This window comes from Mauremys reevesii, linkage group 7 (genome assembly GCF_016161935.1).
Source record: "Mauremys reevesii isolate NIE-2019 linkage group 7, ASM1616193v1, whole genome shotgun sequence".
In the NCBI taxonomy this organism is placed as follows: Eukaryota; Metazoa; Chordata; order Testudines; family Geoemydidae; genus Mauremys; species Mauremys reevesii.
The window spans coordinates 108,225,294-108,240,832 of NC_052629.1; the positions used below are offsets into that span (position 1 = coordinate 108,225,294).

A 15,539-nucleotide genomic window follows, 5' to 3' on the forward strand; every position below is an offset into this window, starting at 1 on the left:
CCTCCTCTCCCATGAGCAGCGGATCCGTGAGTTCTGGGAGTCTTAGCGACACAGCACAGAGTGTCACTTCCAAAGCCTTGATTTAGAAGCACACAGTGTTTAGTAGCATTTTCAACAGTAGGGTGAAGATGGCGTTCTGGGCGCCGCATTTCAAGAAGGATGTGGAGAAATTGGAGAGGGTCCAGAGAAGAGCAACAAGAATGATTAAAGGGCTAGAGAACATGACCTATGAAGGAAGGCTGAAAGAATTGGGTTTGTTTAGTTTGGAAAAGGGAAGACTGAGAGGGGACATGATAGCAGTTTTCAGGTATTTAAAAGATGTCATAAGGAGGAGGGAGAAAACTTGTTCACCTTAGCCTCTAAGGATAGAACAAGAAGCAATGGGCTTAAACTGCAGCAAGGGAGGTTTAGGTTGGACATTAGGAAAAAGATCCTGGCAGGGTGGTTAAACACTGGAATAAATTGCCTAGGGAGGTTGTGGAAGCTCCATCTCTGGAGATATTTAAGAGTAGGTTAGATAAATGTCTATCGGGGATGGTCTACAGTATTTGGTCCTGCCATGAGGGCAGGGGACTGGACTCGATGACCTCTCAAGGTCCCTTCCAGTCCTAGAGTCTATGAATCTATGGCCTTGTCGAATGAGTAAGCAAAATCATGAGCTCTGGATTTTTTTTTTTGTCCCATAAAAATAAATCCAAAGGATGGGGCACTATAGAGTGTAAGGTTTCAGAGGGGTAGCCGTGTTAGTCTGTATCAGCAAAAACAACAAGGAGTCCTTGTGGCATCTTAGAGACTAACACCTTTATTTGGGCATAAGCTTTCGTGGGCTAAAACACACTTCATCAGATGCATGGAGTGAAAAATACAGTAAGCAGTGTGTGTGTGTGTGTATATATATATACATATACACTGCTTACTGTATTTTCACAGCACATGGAAAGATGGGAGTTGCCTTACCAAGTGGGGGGTCAGTGCTAATGAGTCCAATGCAATCAAGGTGGATGTTGCCCATTTCTAACAGTTGACAAGAAGGCGTGAGTATCATTAGAGGGAGAATTAGTTTTTGTAGTGACCCATCCACTCCCAGTCATTATTCAGGCCTAATTTGATGGTGTCCAGTTTGCAAATTAATTCCAGTTCTGCAGTTTCTCGTTGAAGTCTGTTTTTGAAGTTTTTTTTATTGAAGAATTGCCAAAATTGCCAAAAAGAGTGTAAGCATCTTCCATTATGTAACATGCAGTCAGGTCTGGTTTGAGTTTTCCCTTTTTAAATGAGTCTTCCACAAAGGCTGTTTTCATTTAGGAGGAAATGGAAAAGGTACCATAAACCTACCTAGTTTTTGTTATGAAAAGTGGATGGTTATTGTGACATGCCAGTATCTGGTGTTAGCCTCCTATTATTAACTTCAACAATGTTGTAACAAAAACCCATGGTTTTACCTTCTGCATGCAAGGAGCCCCATTCTGGATTTAGATTTGGGGAGAACACTGGGTGTTTGAGCTGATGGCAGTTTCCTGGTAAACATGAGCTTGTGAGAAAAGATAGCTACGTTGGACTAATTTAGAACCTGGGAATTTCCTCCCATCTTCAAGGCGTTTTGGTAGCATACAGGCTCTAATGTTACATGGACAGCAGCCCACAATTGTTTCATTTGCTCCAGGAAGCTTCTGGTAAATGACACAAGTTCTGGCAGCATTCATTCACACAGTGTTGTAACTGGCAGTTGTACCTACTTTTATGAAACCAAACTGTTGCTTGGGCAGCAGTTTGTAGCAAACCTTTAAGTTAAGAACAGGGTTTTGGCCTTATCTTTTTCTCAGTTACAGAACTCAAAATCTTAGTTATTCTTAACTACAGGAAGTTTAATTTATTCCATTTTTTTTCTGTACTAACCTGAAAAGGAAAAACTCAAAGGCTAGGCCGATTGCTATGATACAATCTTTATGCATATGATAGTTTTATCTGCTTGTGTAGCAGAACTGGGTGCAATTGACAATTTCTTTTTAAGGTGTTTTTCTTAGTATAAAATGTTGTTTTCATATAATCTATCTGCTCTATCTTAGGTATTTATATGGCGTCCCAATAGCATAGTATCAGGAAACCTCCCAATCTTTAGTATATATTACCTTTGTAATAGCCCTCTAAGGAAGGGAAGTGCTATTATGCCCCTTTTACTGATGGGGAACTGAGGCACAGAGAGGCTAAGTGACTGACCTCAGTCACACAGTAAGTCTGTGTGGTGAAGCAGGGACTGGAACCCAGGTCTCCTAACTGCAAGACTATTGCCCTAACCACTAGGTCATTCTTCCTTTCTGTAGCTACCAGGGAGGATGCTCATTATTTTTTAACTCTGTAGCCTTTAAAAAAACAAATGTGCACCTTCACTGGGAGGTGCAGCATACACAGCACCTCTGAAAATCATCCCACTTAGGCACCTGAATATGGATTCAGGAGACTCTCTGGGCACCTGATTTTGAAAATGTTCCAGCAGATGTGGTGCTCATTTAGCACTCACTGTAGCTGTTCCTTGTGTAAGTTGCATAGTCATCTGTTTTAGAAAATCAGCTAATACTTCATTATGGACTGGAAATAAGATCTAGTCAAACTGGTGTTAAACACTGACCAACTGCTCTGAGGGACTGTAAATGCATTTTTAGGTTTTTTTTTTGTTTTTGTTTAAAGGTAGATTTCTGTCCCAGTCTTTAACAGCACTTCAGTCACTCGCTCTTTTAAATCTAAGTAAGTGGCATTATAGTCTAAAGCTCAGGTTTTAAAATGCCAAGAGAAAGCATAGTCAACACACCTTTTCATTTTTCTGTGGTGGATAAACTGATTCCATGTAGTATCTTGTTTAAAACAGATCACTATCAGCTGTCTGTTAACATTAGAGATCCCATGGTACAACCTACCCCCCCCCCAATCAACCAAACCAAGACACTCCACGTACATGTGGTTCTCCACCTGGGAGGATGAGCAGACATGACAGATGTTAGTCACGTTGCTTAATGCACTACTGGAAGGTGCTCAGATATTATGGTGATGAGCACAGTATAATAATCTATATAGAATGACACCATGAGTTTGCTTCTTTGTCCTTGACCATATATCCCCTCCTGCTAGTGTAGTACAATATGATCTGCAGCATTGATTATGGGAGCAGTCAGCTGTAATCTATGATTTGTAAAAGCTTTCAGATGAAAGATGCTCTATATAAAGAGAGTATTTAAGCATCTTGAGTATGCACGGGGTTAAAATGTGCATTTTCCAAATGTAATAGCTGATATCAAAACGGCCAAAACTAGAGGTCAGTGATAGTAAAATACAAAATCTATATAGGGCTATATATATTAAAGAACTTGTAATATTTCACTGAGGAAAACTATTTCAGAGCAAAACTTTACCTTATTTATAGATCCTTCAGCATATAAATTTATAATGGAAAAATTAGGTGACAGACTATTCAATTTACATATTTGGTGAATTTTGCCTATTTGAAGTTCAAATTTCTACATCATTTTTGCTGTCGGACTAGTTCATGGCAAACATTCAAACTTGCTGGTGGTTAGCTCATTATATAACAAGTCTTGTGGGCTTGTTTTTGGTACCCTGATTGGATAACTTATGTAACTAACACCACAAATAACTGTTACAATTGAACATGCAGATTGAAATACGCATTAGTGGAATATTTAATGTTTTTCATAAGTGTTTCGACTTCTAAAGTTTGGCTTCTGACAAACAACTACAAGTCAAAGTCTCATCTGAATCTTTTGTTGAATTTAGTGAATTCATATTAATTTTTTCACTATATGCTCAATGGAAATGAATCCTTTTCATAAAGGAAGATGGGGAGGAGGTTTTCACCATGCATTGTGCCTGAGAGATTTTGATCAGGGCCTAATGTCTTTGCACAGGAACGTTCCTATCCCAGTGATGCAGAGCTAAAGGAACAGCTGCAGCAGGAGATACAATGGCAGATTTTTCGCAAAGCAGCTTTAAAGAGCACAGTTCAACAGATTGAATTGAAACGCAAACTGCTTCAACATTGCTATATGAGTAAAGGGCTTTACCCATGGTGTAAGAACTGACGTGTACACAAATTTCTGTCAACAGTGGAGCTATAAGATACCAGTGAGTACCCACTAAAGCGGCAAAAAGGTCCATCTCGATGCCAAAATCTTGTGAAAGAAGGTGGTATTAAATCAGGCCTGTAGTTTCTTCAATTTTAGGGTAGGCTACAATGGTGAAAACTCTCAGGGAACTGTCTTTCCCTGTATTTCTTAAATAGTTAAAACGCTCTTTCCTTCATGTTAACTCCATGACAGACATCATCTGTTTTTGAATGATTGGTACATGTGCTCATTGGTATCTGTACCATTCTTCTACCCAACTCCTATCAACAGGTGAAGGAGCATGAAGTAAGTTTCTTCTAGATAATTAATACACCCTGACTGGGAGTGTCATAGCAGCTGTTATCTACTGATGGTATGCACTTAAGTATGATTGATTGGATTATAAATGACACTGCTTATTTGCTGATGCTAACAATAGCATAGTTAGCCTTTTTGTACAAGGGACACCACACAAGTCTATTATTCCACCAGGGAGAGAAATCAGGAAAAAACCCTACAGGGAAGAGTCAGAATATTTGCTGCTGGAGAAAATAGTGCATGAAAAATGCAGAATTTGCTGTAGTGAAAAGCAGTAGAATACTATTTTAGACACTTAGAAGTTGAATGAAGTTGTGGAATTCTATAGTCTATGTGAACGAACAGGATGACAGCCTTGAAAAAACAGCAAAGAAGCTGATATCGTGTTGTCACCACCCTGGGTTTTATCTTTAAAATAAACCGCCTTAATTAACCTTTTCAATTGTAGGTTATTTCTTTTACTGCTAGCTGATTGTTTTATATTTTCAAACATGTCAAAATCATGCTTTAGTGTATGCAGCTTAATTGAATCAGAAGTATATTCCCACCTCCAGTTACTTGTTTACTTAAAACAAATTGATTCACTTTCATTGGCAACTGTTTTTATAATTATGTATTTAAAATATTGGAAAATGCCTGTTTTCTGTCCTTGGACTGCTTTCCTCCTCTGGTGTTAGTGTGTATATTTTCAAGAAAATATCCTCACTTGATGGTTCAGTCTAGGAGAGAAGGGATGAGTGGCACGTTACTGATTTTATTTGAATCTTCTGTTAAGAAAACTGATAAAATGCATCTTCTGCATTTGAAATATTTAAAGTTACTTTAAGCTTGTTCTTTGTTATAGCTAATGATAGCAAATAAAACCACAACAAATGCAAGCTAATCTATGTTAAGCCTTTATTATATTCAGGTAAAATCATAAAGTAAAAGCTCAGTGCAACAAGGAACTTTTGAGGAACAACAAAACATCCATGCACTGTGGCTGAACGTTACCTTGCCATGGTCACATGGGGGACACACGTGCTTCCTTGAGCAAAAGAATTATAGAGGGATAGAATACCCTTTTTATTAAAACTGTATGTTGGTGGTGCTTTATTTCCTATATGAAGAGTCTTGTCAGTAAGTATTAAGGGCTGCATGAAAGTCTACTACAGAACAAGAAATAGTGAATGAATGTAACTAAGACAGGAAAATCCTAAAGAACCCAACTCTTATCCAAAACATCTAGAACTTGAATATTTACTCTTCCACCCTTAAACATTTTCTACAGTGAAGGATGGCATGAACTCTCTGAGGAAGATGATTGACAAACTGGTAACTATCATTTTTACCCCAGTACAAGAGGGATGGCAGACTTGAGAAACCACTTACTGTACGTTTACAGTAGGGACAAAAAAATCACTTTTAAAGCTTCCATTCATCCATCTGTTACCACACTCCTCTTGAGGTGGTAGCACAGCTAAAGCATCTTCTAGTCAGCCTGTTGAATTTAAATGTATCTTTGCCATCATGTTCTAGTCTAAATCTCTCCACCCAAACACAAGAAATATGCAGTAGTATATGAAGAGTGCTACAGTATTTCACATTTTTTTTAAATTAAACAAACACTTTGCTAAGGCCCCTTTTTACATTTCTCCACCCCACCTACAGTAGGGATACATAATACGTAAACATTTACTAAATTAGCACTTAGTTGAGGTAGCAGGTGAGAACAGAGGCAGCAGTATCAAGGTACTGTAGTGCAAAGCAGAGGCCATTTCTAGCAAAACATAAATGGAGGCACTACTTTGTGTTAGTCTTCTTACATTTTGGCAATGCTATTAACTAATGAAACAGAAAGGAGACATCTCTCCATTGGAAAAAAATCCTTCCATAAAGCAACACTATTACCAAAAAACCCCTCAAACTAAAGACAACCAAGAAGACAGTCTTCAGTAGTCCTGTACATCAGCAGTTTAAGATCTTCACACACATTCTACCATTTTGCAAAGTTACCCTGCTAGTTCCCTTGTGAACATGAAAACGTACATTTAAGTGAAAAAATGCCATAAACATGGTAAAGCAGATTCATTTGCACAGGAAAGAATTGGTAATTCTTTTGGTGGATTTGCTTTTTTTCTACTTGGTTTCAAATAATAAGGTTCCAGAGTACACAGTGGAAATGATGCTTTTCAGGCTGATCCCTGGCCCAGTATTCTCTTAACAGAAATCTAAGGCATACACTCTAGCAAACAGCTTTCCAAGAAATTCAGGCAAGTGGATGCTGCTTCGTATGTTTGCTGACAGGTGGGTTACCAGTATGATCTTTTCTCTCCTGCTCTTTCCAAGGTACGTTTCAGAAGATAAACTGCGGCATGAAGTCCCCCTACGTTCACCCAGACTGTATGACCCTTTTGCCACAAGTGTCCCATTTTTGACAAGGCCTACAATGCAAAAAGGAAAAAAAAGTGAAAATTAATATAGGTGGAACTGAAGCCTATGAATAAGATTGTCTAACAGTTTCCATTATGAGCCTCTCTTCAGAGACTAATTTTTGCCAAACTTTAATCATTGGAAGCTGAAATTTTCCAGGCAATTTTCACTCTTCCTTAAATGATTTTAAAAAAACAAAGCTTCAGTGAAAATTGTTCTGTTATTTCTAAGAATGAGGTTAGGGGAAGTGGTAGCTGCACCAATGTTAAAAAAATCTGCCAAACATTTTTTAGTGCTTCCCTGCATTAGAGCAACGAGCAATTTTAGTTCTCATATTCCTAACTTAAGTGCTTGACTCTGCTACCTTAATGTTCTTATTATCATTTTGTGTGTAAGTTTATTATACTGAGAATACATACACTGATCCTTTACCTTTGGGATGTACAGGTGAAACACTTGGGATCCTGAATATATAAGTAGTTGCACTTAAATTGCTTTTCTGACCTTTTCACAGTTGAACAGTGTGCCATATGTTATGTTTTAGTAATTCATTCCCATTAGGTTTCAGTGACCCGCAAGACAGTTTTTTGAGTGGAAGGAGCAAAGGACAAATATATGAAGAGAATCAGTTAGTTTTGAAATTGGGCTGATTTTTTGAAGGGAGCTGGGAGATGTTGGGGTGTATTTTTTTTCCCCCCCAAGAGTGTCTGAAGATATTTCAGTTAGCATATGAGTGCTTTTTGTAGTAATGATTCAGATTTGACCTGAATGACATGGTGTATCAGTTTCTATACAGACAATATACTGTCAGAAGCATGACTTCTACATGTTTTTTATTAAGTTCATCCTTGTAATTTAGGTCTAATCACTTCTAAAACTTAAACAGAAGAAATCTATTCCTTAGAAAGGGAGGTGAATCTGTAAGGTAACTACTGCAGAAGAGAGTCTACCATCTAGTTTAGAAAGAACATTTTAAATTTGAGTATCAGTTCATTTTTAACACACTTTTAGGCCTGATGCATAAGTTTACTTTTCTCTGTCTGAGGGTGTTTGTAAGAATATTAAAAAAAAAAAAAATTCTAAAAGAAATGCTTAAGAACAACCTGTTTTCCTATACCTTGGCAAAACATTTCCTGTCTTGGGTAAGTAGTACAGCTCTCCCTGTCCCAGGCCTGCAGATGCGACTCATCTCCATAAGGCAAGCTGGGTAGAGATCCCAGTTCTTCTTTTTAGATCCTATCCTAGAATGAAAATTTAGACTTGGACAACTAGCAGGCTGCTGCAGAGCAGTTGAAAACAATTCATTTTCAATTAGTCTTTCTTGCATGGGTTAGTCTGATAGTTTTTCCTTTCCACCTTTACTTCCAATAAGAGAACATATTACTAATGCTCCACTGCATCAGTCAGTTTATCAAGTAATTAAGTTACCTCATAGAAAAAGCATTCAGGTGCCTTTTCCCGTAGTAAGTGGTCTAAGAGCTATAGCAACAGCAACATGGTTAAATTACAAACATCTAGCAACTACAAATGACTTGCAATCCTCTCTCCACCCCAACCACTCCTCCCAAATCTAGGTCCTTGAATTAATAAGCAGGTCTGGCTCTCAGACAAATCACTGCAATACATTAGTTGCTGCTATTTCATGGAAGTTTCCAGTACATTATTTGAATTAAAATGTGATTCTGAATGTCTTGTAACTGTACGCACTTTAATGAAATAAGGGCTTTTATCAATATTTACTGAATATATTTATTATGAGTCAAGGTATTCTATGAAACCCTCCAAAAACACAATGATATAAAAGCATTTAGAAGAGCCACCATGAAACTGGCAGAAGCTTTTATAATCTAAACCTTTAAAACTGCTACACTGATTAGTTTGAAAATTAGAAATGCTTGGATACCATGTTTCAAACTAGAGTGAATTTTCAGAATTTGTAAAGTGTTTTGACGTTGTGGAAGGCTATAAAAGTACTGACAAGAATTATGGCAGAGTCCGAGCCCCTGGAAATTCTAGCAGACCTTTAGTGGTAGTAGCAATAGGAAATGCTGCTGCATGGTTCAGTCAAATATAGTAACCTTAAAAACTATTTCAAAATGATGATTTGCACCTCTTTCCAAATGGCATGTCTGTTACAATAACATCCACAGAGCTGGTCCTCAAGGGGAGATTGCAGATATCCCACTGAATGGTATCTATGGGTATGCCCCAGGAAGTACCACTGCAAATAAAGGCATTCAATATCAGGCATGATTTATTACTTCAAAAAGGTTTTTCAAATAAAAAATACCCATGGTATTATGTCAAACAGGAATATATTAAAAACAAAATGAAATAAATCCATGAGAAAGGGATTTCTGTATGCAAACAGCTGTGCCACAAATCCACATACACTTCTTACCTTTCTTTATTCTGATTTTTCTTCAACAAAGAGCAGATATTATTTGCTGCTCTTTTCACAGCCTGTGGATTGTTATCACCTGCAATATGATAACAGCTAGGCCACTCAGTAGCCCCCTGAAAATGGAAAAAAAATTGATAAAATCTGTTATGCTGGAATTGGTGAATTAAAAAGAGCCAAAGAAACAGTAACCTACCTGTAAATGGCAGAATAAAGCAGTAACAGTCAACTTTCAGCTTCAATATTCCTTACAATATATCCATTTCATATATCATGCATTTTCAATGACTTGACAATACTCTGGGATTTAGTTGCTTCCCTCTGCAGCTTGCATGAGGAAGGTGAAGCCACTAAGGGTAAGTACATTTGTAGTTGTTTGAAAGTTGAGATCTTTGATGTTTGGCTGCTTCACTTGCTGAGTAACAGTAAGCCACCCAGCATGTAGTTGATTCATTTAAAATATACAGGATTCAGTTACGTCACTGTTTAGGCCCCTTTCCTAATTTAAATAAAGAACAAAAGAAGGATTACCTCTATTGGTATAGCCCCTGTTCCACTCATTGGATCAATTATAATGTCAGTTGGCTGAGGATCACAGAGCCTGAAGAACAGAAGAAACAATATTAAAGGAAAGTTTTAACAGATGCAAAAGTTTCTACAGACAAGGTAAACTGGAGAACTACTTAAATTCTCCAAATTATACTATTCCCACAAAGTAAGGAAATGTTAGTAACCACTTGGAAACAATGTTTAGTTAACTTTATATACAGAGACACATTAAAATATTTTGAAGGATGCCGTTAACGAAGTGTTATGAACACAGGCTATGGTCAATGCACACTTTTTTTCCCCTGGGCTGCAAAATGATAGTGATTATAAATCATTGCAAAATGTTCATGATGTTTGTTTGAACTCTGTTTGTTTATAATTAAAAAGGACTTTTCAAAAAAGAATCAAGTAGCTTAGTTTCTAGAACAACATTACATGGCAATTAAAAATAATACACTGCACTGACCTGAGCATACCATAAGCAAGGGTGGATCGAAGAGTTGTGGGTCCAAAATGTGTAATATTTCTTCTGTGAAGACTCTCTTCAGTTAATGCAATGCCCACCACTACTTCATTATTGTGAATGTTCAAGAGAACCTAGGATAAAGTTAACAACTACTATGTAGGAGTAACAGAAATTTTAAATAGTGTACTTAAATATTTACACTGTGCTTTAGTCTTACAGGATTCTTTACAAGTAGTAATGTTTATGAAGAGTTTTGAGATCTTGGAAGAAAAGTGCTATGTGAGTGTTAAAGTTCAATAATATTTTTGGGTCTGTCTAAATCTCTTTATTGTTGCACATACATAGGTTGTTTTTTTAATCCAAGATTTCAAAGCACTCAACATTAAGCTAAATGCTCCTCTGAAGTAAGTAAATAATAAAATGAGAATATGAAGCAGATATTGGGTAAGTGACTTGCCCAAGATTACCATGTATCAATGGCAAATCAACAATAAAAAACAGTTCTCCTGGTTCCCAGTATCGTATCCTAACCAGTAGGGAACACTGAGAATTGTATTCAAGGATACTGAGCCAACATAAATGCTTCATTTCAAGTCTCTCCCTCCCTCTGCCACATACAGACAAAAAATGTTCATTTAAGACTGACCCTAATTTCCAAGTCTCCAGCTTCCCATAATGAGAAACCACAAGTTGACATTAACTACGCAGTACCTGATATATTTTTTCCTGTTCAGCTGGTTCATGCACATATGATTAATAGATTCTAAGGCCTGAAAGGACTAGTGTGATCACTGCTCTCCTGCTAACACAGGCCATAGGACTTCCCTGAATTAATTCCTGTTTGAACTAGAGTAGCTCTTTTAGAAAAACATCCAATTTTGATTTTAAAATTGCCAGTGATAGAGAATACACCACAATCCTTATAAATTGGTACAATGGTTAATTACACTATTAAAAATGTACACCTTATTTCCAGTCTGAATTTATCTAGCTTCATCTTCCAGCTATTGGATCTTGTTATACCTTTGCCTGGTAGATTGAAGAGCCCGCTATCAAATTTATGTTACCTATGTGGGTGTTTATAAACTGTGATCAAGTATGATGTATCATGGTGCTAATTACAAGAGATTAAAAAATACACACAAGCCCCTTAATCTTAAAAGTTACAGAAATTAAGTTCATTTTATTCTAAGAAATCAAATTTATGTCATTGCTTCTACTATGAAAACTTTGTCCCCTGGAGCAGTAGTGTCATATAAACATATTGGCTTAAGCAAAGATACATGAAGGCTCTGAAGTAAAGCAGCAACTCATTTATAGATGTAAACATATGTGAATATTATTGAAAAATACTGGTGCATTGTACCTCAACATCAAAGTTGGTCATGTCAGCCTTCCACTGGAAGTAATCTTGCACAGCTCCACCAAAATCTCTTGCTGCATCATTTGATGTAAAACAATGTTTGTCACCTGCTCTATTGCATGTAACACGGAATTTCAGCACCTGAGCTTCTGCTTCACCTTTCTTGCAGTCGCCAGCTTGGTTTTCATTTCCAGTTATATTCAGGAATTCATCTTTGTCATCTGATTGGTCATCTGCTAGGATCATTTCCTGTGTCTTTTCTGTGTTCTGTTCAGCAGATTTCAAGCTCGGGGTATTTTGTGCAAGGTCAAGCAACTCTTTATCAGCATCTTTTTGATTTGCGCTGTCCTTTCCTCCATCATCATTCAGCTTTTCTTTGCTTGCACTACTCTGTTGATTTTGTTTTTTATGTTTTGTCTTTCTCTTCTTTAGGTTGGTATTTAACTTCCATACTTTCAAAGGGTCAGTCCAGGGCAGTTTTTTAGCCAGGTCCTCCAAATCCTTTAGAGCATCTTCCTATACAAGATCACAGGATCACCAGAATATTCAATAATGTGTTTTGGCAAATTTTATAGGCAATTTTCAAATACTCCTGGGTGACCTGGGGTAAGTCACATCCCACCCCCCGTATCTGTTTCCTCATCGGAAAAGAGAGGATAATGAGACTTACCTCCCCCTGTAAAGCACTTTGAGATTTAGTGATGAAAAGTGCTATACAAGGAATGCATATTATTATTTAAAGGACTAAGAAGTCATTATTTAAAGGACTGTCTATAGTCATTTTTGATAATGCACCTCAATCTGACTTGCAACACCCCATCTACTCCAATCCTGGACTCTGCCTGAGCAAAATATGCAATTAATATGGAATAGTGCTAGACTACGGTGTGGTTCTTTCATTTGAAAAAACATTTAAGAGGAACCTAGAAAGTATATGGCATACAAAGGAAAAACAATCCCAGCCCCCAAGACTAAACAATTTAAAATCTATTCTTATATGAAAAAAAAATCCTCATCCAGGAATTTCCTTATGAGGAATTAAATGTTTATTTTTTATTTTCATTTATTTAAAAAATAATCACACCTGTCTGAAGATCTGGGAACAGAGATAGCTTACCTTAGTTTCTTTAAACTGATAATCTGTAAACTCCTGAACAACAACAAATAAATTATCCACTGATCTTAAACGATGAACCTAAAATAAATTACAAACAATGGTAATGTTAGTAGCCATATGTAAATGCCTGTAATTAAAACTTGGTCTGGTTACATCTAGACCTAAGGTACAACAGTGCAACTATTTTGAGGCTGAATATTTGATGCTTTAATATTGTAAAAACAACATATTTCTTGTTTCTGTAATTCTTTTTCTACTACTATTGTTTGTGTGCACATAGCTCCTTTTCAGCATCACATGTGATCACCACAAAAACATAAGTTAGAACAGGGAGAAAAACTCCTTGCACTATTTCAGGTTACTTGCTTCTGACTTCATTTACTGTTGCAGAAGAAAAAAAAAATCTGAACTTAGTTCTTGAACTGTAAGTAAAGGAGGGAAGGGTTTTTAAATAATTTGTATTCAAATATATATTGGTAAATTTTAATACTAGAATGTTTTGATGATGGGAAGACAATTATTTATATTTTTAAAAAATATTTTCATGTTTAGTCACAATGGTCAAGGGAATAGAAGTAATAGGATATCTATGATATTTTAAAAAAAATCTACAAGTTGTGTAGTTCGCAGTTTAATAGAAGTCATGTTTGAGTCCAGAGGTGGCTGCATTTCAGCTGCAGATGAAATATTTGCTGACTATACAGAATTAGTAAGGGTGAAAAAGGATGTAAAGCATTATATATCATTAATTGAAGAGGATCATAACCTTAGAAATTACTCCAGCACTACTTCTGAAGAATGAACAGTCAATGGTTAGCATACATAATATTCAATCCATATACAGAAAATCACTAATTGATCATTTAGAACATGCCTGTACATCAAAGGAGAAATGTATATTTTAGGGGGGGACAGAAGGCCAGCCCAAGGATGAAGAGAAAGGAATACTAATAAACTCCTAAACTAGAAAAATTACCCAAGGAACAAAACATGCAAACCTGTGAAAGTTTCTCTACTGAAATTTCAAAATAGATTTTCCCTCGGTCCTTGCTTATTCTAGACTGTGATCCTAATTTCTCTTTCACTTCATCTGCTGCTGTCAACTCAAAGCCAGTTGGTACAGTAGCTCCAATAGTGACCACGATATCTTTCAGGTTTGAGTTGGGATCACTTTCTAAGTTTTCAGTTAAAGGATTATGGGTATCATCGAGGTTCACTTCAGCTAAGGTGTCAGAAGCCTCTTCAATATCTGACATTTTGACAGCACTTCAGACCCCGGTGCGGGTCTATTATGTACTGGACGACTGCAATGTAGTGGCAGAACTTCTGCAAAGAAAAATATAGCCTAAGCATGACATACAGGAGTCAACTTTTAATGCTACTCATCTGAGCGAGGAGGGGCTGAATAAATACCAGTGTGGATTAACCAGATGTCAAACCATATGTATTTTGAGCCTGGACTGAGCTAAGGCCTTCACCATGCCAGGGGAACGCTCCTACCAACGGCCAGCACTCTTTGAAGCCGCTTGTTGAGGGTAATGCGGCCCGAGCAGCTGGGGGATCTCCCCGCCACCTCGCTCCCGCTTTGCCACACCCCCACCCACCCAGCGGGCTATCTGGGGAGAGGGCGGGACGCACCCCCTCCTTTCCGCCCCCGGGGCTGAGAGCAGCGCGCGGCCTGGCGGGAAGCCCCTCACAGAAACTTCACCTCAGAGACCGGGGTGGACACGGCTTCACCGAGTCCCCCGTGCCGCCCGGGCCCCTCTGCCGCCCGGCCTGTCCCGGGGGGGGGCTCCCCACTCTCCCTAGGGCCGCTCACCCCCACCCCGCTGCCAGGGGACGCTGCTCTCCTGGACCCCCCCCCCCCGGCCGAGCTGCCTGCCAAGGACGCCGCTCCGGCCGCCCCAGCGCTGGAGGGGGATACACAGACACCGGTATCCAGGCACCGCACGTCCTAGTTACCGGCGGCAACGCGCACTACCACGCACGCGGCGCGTGAGGAGCCTGCGACGCTACTTCCGGTTCCGGCCAGTCAAGCGCCCGCCAAGCACTTCCGGCTCGGTCTCCCTCTGCTTCCCCGAGGTCTCAACGTGAGTGCGTGCGACGCAGGCGCCTAGCGGCACGCTCACGCGCTGTGCTCGGTGGCGGCTTGTTGTTATGGGAACTAGGCGGCCCGCCAGGCCTGAGGGGTGTTTGCTGCTGAGCCTGCCCGGCCGGTCGGGTCAGCTCGTCTTGGAATTGCAGGGCCGCGGCAGACGTGGCCTTGGGGGCTAATGGAGTCGATTGACAGGCGCTAGAGCGGGTTCCCGAGGGAGACTTCGCCGCGCTCCGGGCCGGGCCCCTCCTAGCTCGGACCTGAGCTGGGACCCAGAAGACCCCAGGGGTTGTTGTCCTAGCTCTGCGACAGACTTGTCCGAGGGGAGACAGGACGTTGAACTCAATGGCCGTCTTTCCGGGGGAGCCAGATTTTCAGAAGTGTTGGGCACCCACAGCTTTTGTGCAAATCTTCAGTGACCCAGTGTCCCTATCAGCAAAGCATGGATAGGGGAACCCACTTGTATGTAGTGTTTGTAGATCTAGGGGTAGGGTGGCCAGATCACCACACTAAAATATCGGGACATATTGGGGTGCCATCAGCCCCACTCACAGTCCACCCCCGCTCCTCCCAGGCTCTGCCCTCCTGCTCAGCCCCCCACCCCCACTGTGCCTTTCCTCACCTGCTGGCTTGCTGCATCCCTCCTCAGTCCCCCACCCACTGCCTGCCGCTTGCCTCTTCACCCCCCTGCCCACCACTCACCCCT

The 15,539-nt window shown here is 39.5% G+C and overlaps 3 protein-coding genes across 26 annotated transcripts in view; 2 read left to right on the forward strand and 1 right to left on the reverse strand.

Annotated features, from left to right (window-relative positions):
* Window positions 1-5,002, forward strand: part of LOC120409380 (cyclic nucleotide-binding domain-containing protein 2-like) — a 93,217-nt gene extending 88,215 nt beyond the window's left edge. For all 13 annotated transcript variants that reach the window (XM_039547374.1, XM_039547375.1, XM_039547376.1 and 10 more), the window contains one exon: window positions 3,915-5,002. In XM_039547374.1, the coding sequence (XP_039403308.1) occupies window positions 3,915-4,088 (174 nt within the window). In that variant the 3' untranslated portion in view covers window positions 4,089-5,002. The remainder of the gene's footprint in view (window positions 1-3,914) is intronic.
* Window positions 5,003-5,028: 26 nt separating this feature from the next.
* Window positions 5,029-14,821, reverse strand: THUMPD3 (THUMP domain containing 3). 6 transcript variants are annotated; one of them, XM_039547393.1, is made up of 11 exons: window positions 14,447-14,587; window positions 13,737-14,064; window positions 12,739-12,816; window positions 11,625-12,137; window positions 10,259-10,389; window positions 9,775-9,844; window positions 9,244-9,359; window positions 8,953-9,063; window positions 7,960-8,083; window positions 6,726-6,853; window positions 5,029-5,149 (listed from the first exon to the last, which is right to left on the reverse strand). In XM_039547393.1, coding segments are annotated over exons 2-11 (1,530 nt in total). In that variant the 5' UTR covers window positions 13,995-14,064; window positions 14,447-14,587; the 3' UTR covers window positions 5,029-5,148. The 6 variants fall into 6 exon arrangements, with proteins under 6 accessions (XP_039403327.1, XP_039403323.1, XP_039403326.1 ...); XM_039547389.1 differs by lacking the exons at window positions 5,029-5,149; window positions 14,447-14,587 and adding an exon at window positions 14,701-14,821 and having other exon boundaries at window positions 5,314-6,853; XM_039547392.1 differs by lacking the exons at window positions 5,029-5,149; window positions 14,447-14,587 and adding an exon at window positions 14,727-14,806 and having other exon boundaries at window positions 5,314-6,853.
* The window catches only part of SRGAP3 (SLIT-ROBO Rho GTPase activating protein 3), a 300,075-nt gene continuing 299,269 nt past the window's right edge, over window positions 14,734-15,539 (forward strand). For 6 of the 7 annotated variants that reach the window (XR_005601272.1, XM_039547357.1, XM_039547359.1 and 3 more), the window contains exon 1: window positions 14,734-14,828. The gene's annotated coding sequence lies outside the window, so the exon portion shown is untranslated. Of the gene's footprint in view, window positions 14,829-15,156; window positions 15,296-15,539 lie in introns of those variants that run through there. The other variant, XM_039547356.1, reaches the window with a different exon arrangement.

What these genes read in the sequence shown, in the direction of transcription:
- THUMPD3 (XM_039547389.1), bottom strand. Translation starts at nt 13,994, where the DNA reads ATGTCAGATATTGAAGAGGCTTCTGACACCTTAGCTGAAGTGAACCTC. An exon ending in TGACCAACTTTGATGTTGAG is followed by an intron (nt 10,390 to 11,624) that starts GTACAATGCACC and finishes ACTTTATCCTAG; the next exon opens with GTTCTCTTGAACATTCACAA. An exon ending in CTTGCTTATGGTATGCTCAG is followed by an intron (nt 9,845 to 10,258) that starts GTCAGTGCAGTG and finishes TCTGTTCTTCAG; the next exon opens with GCTCTGTGATCCTCAGCCAA.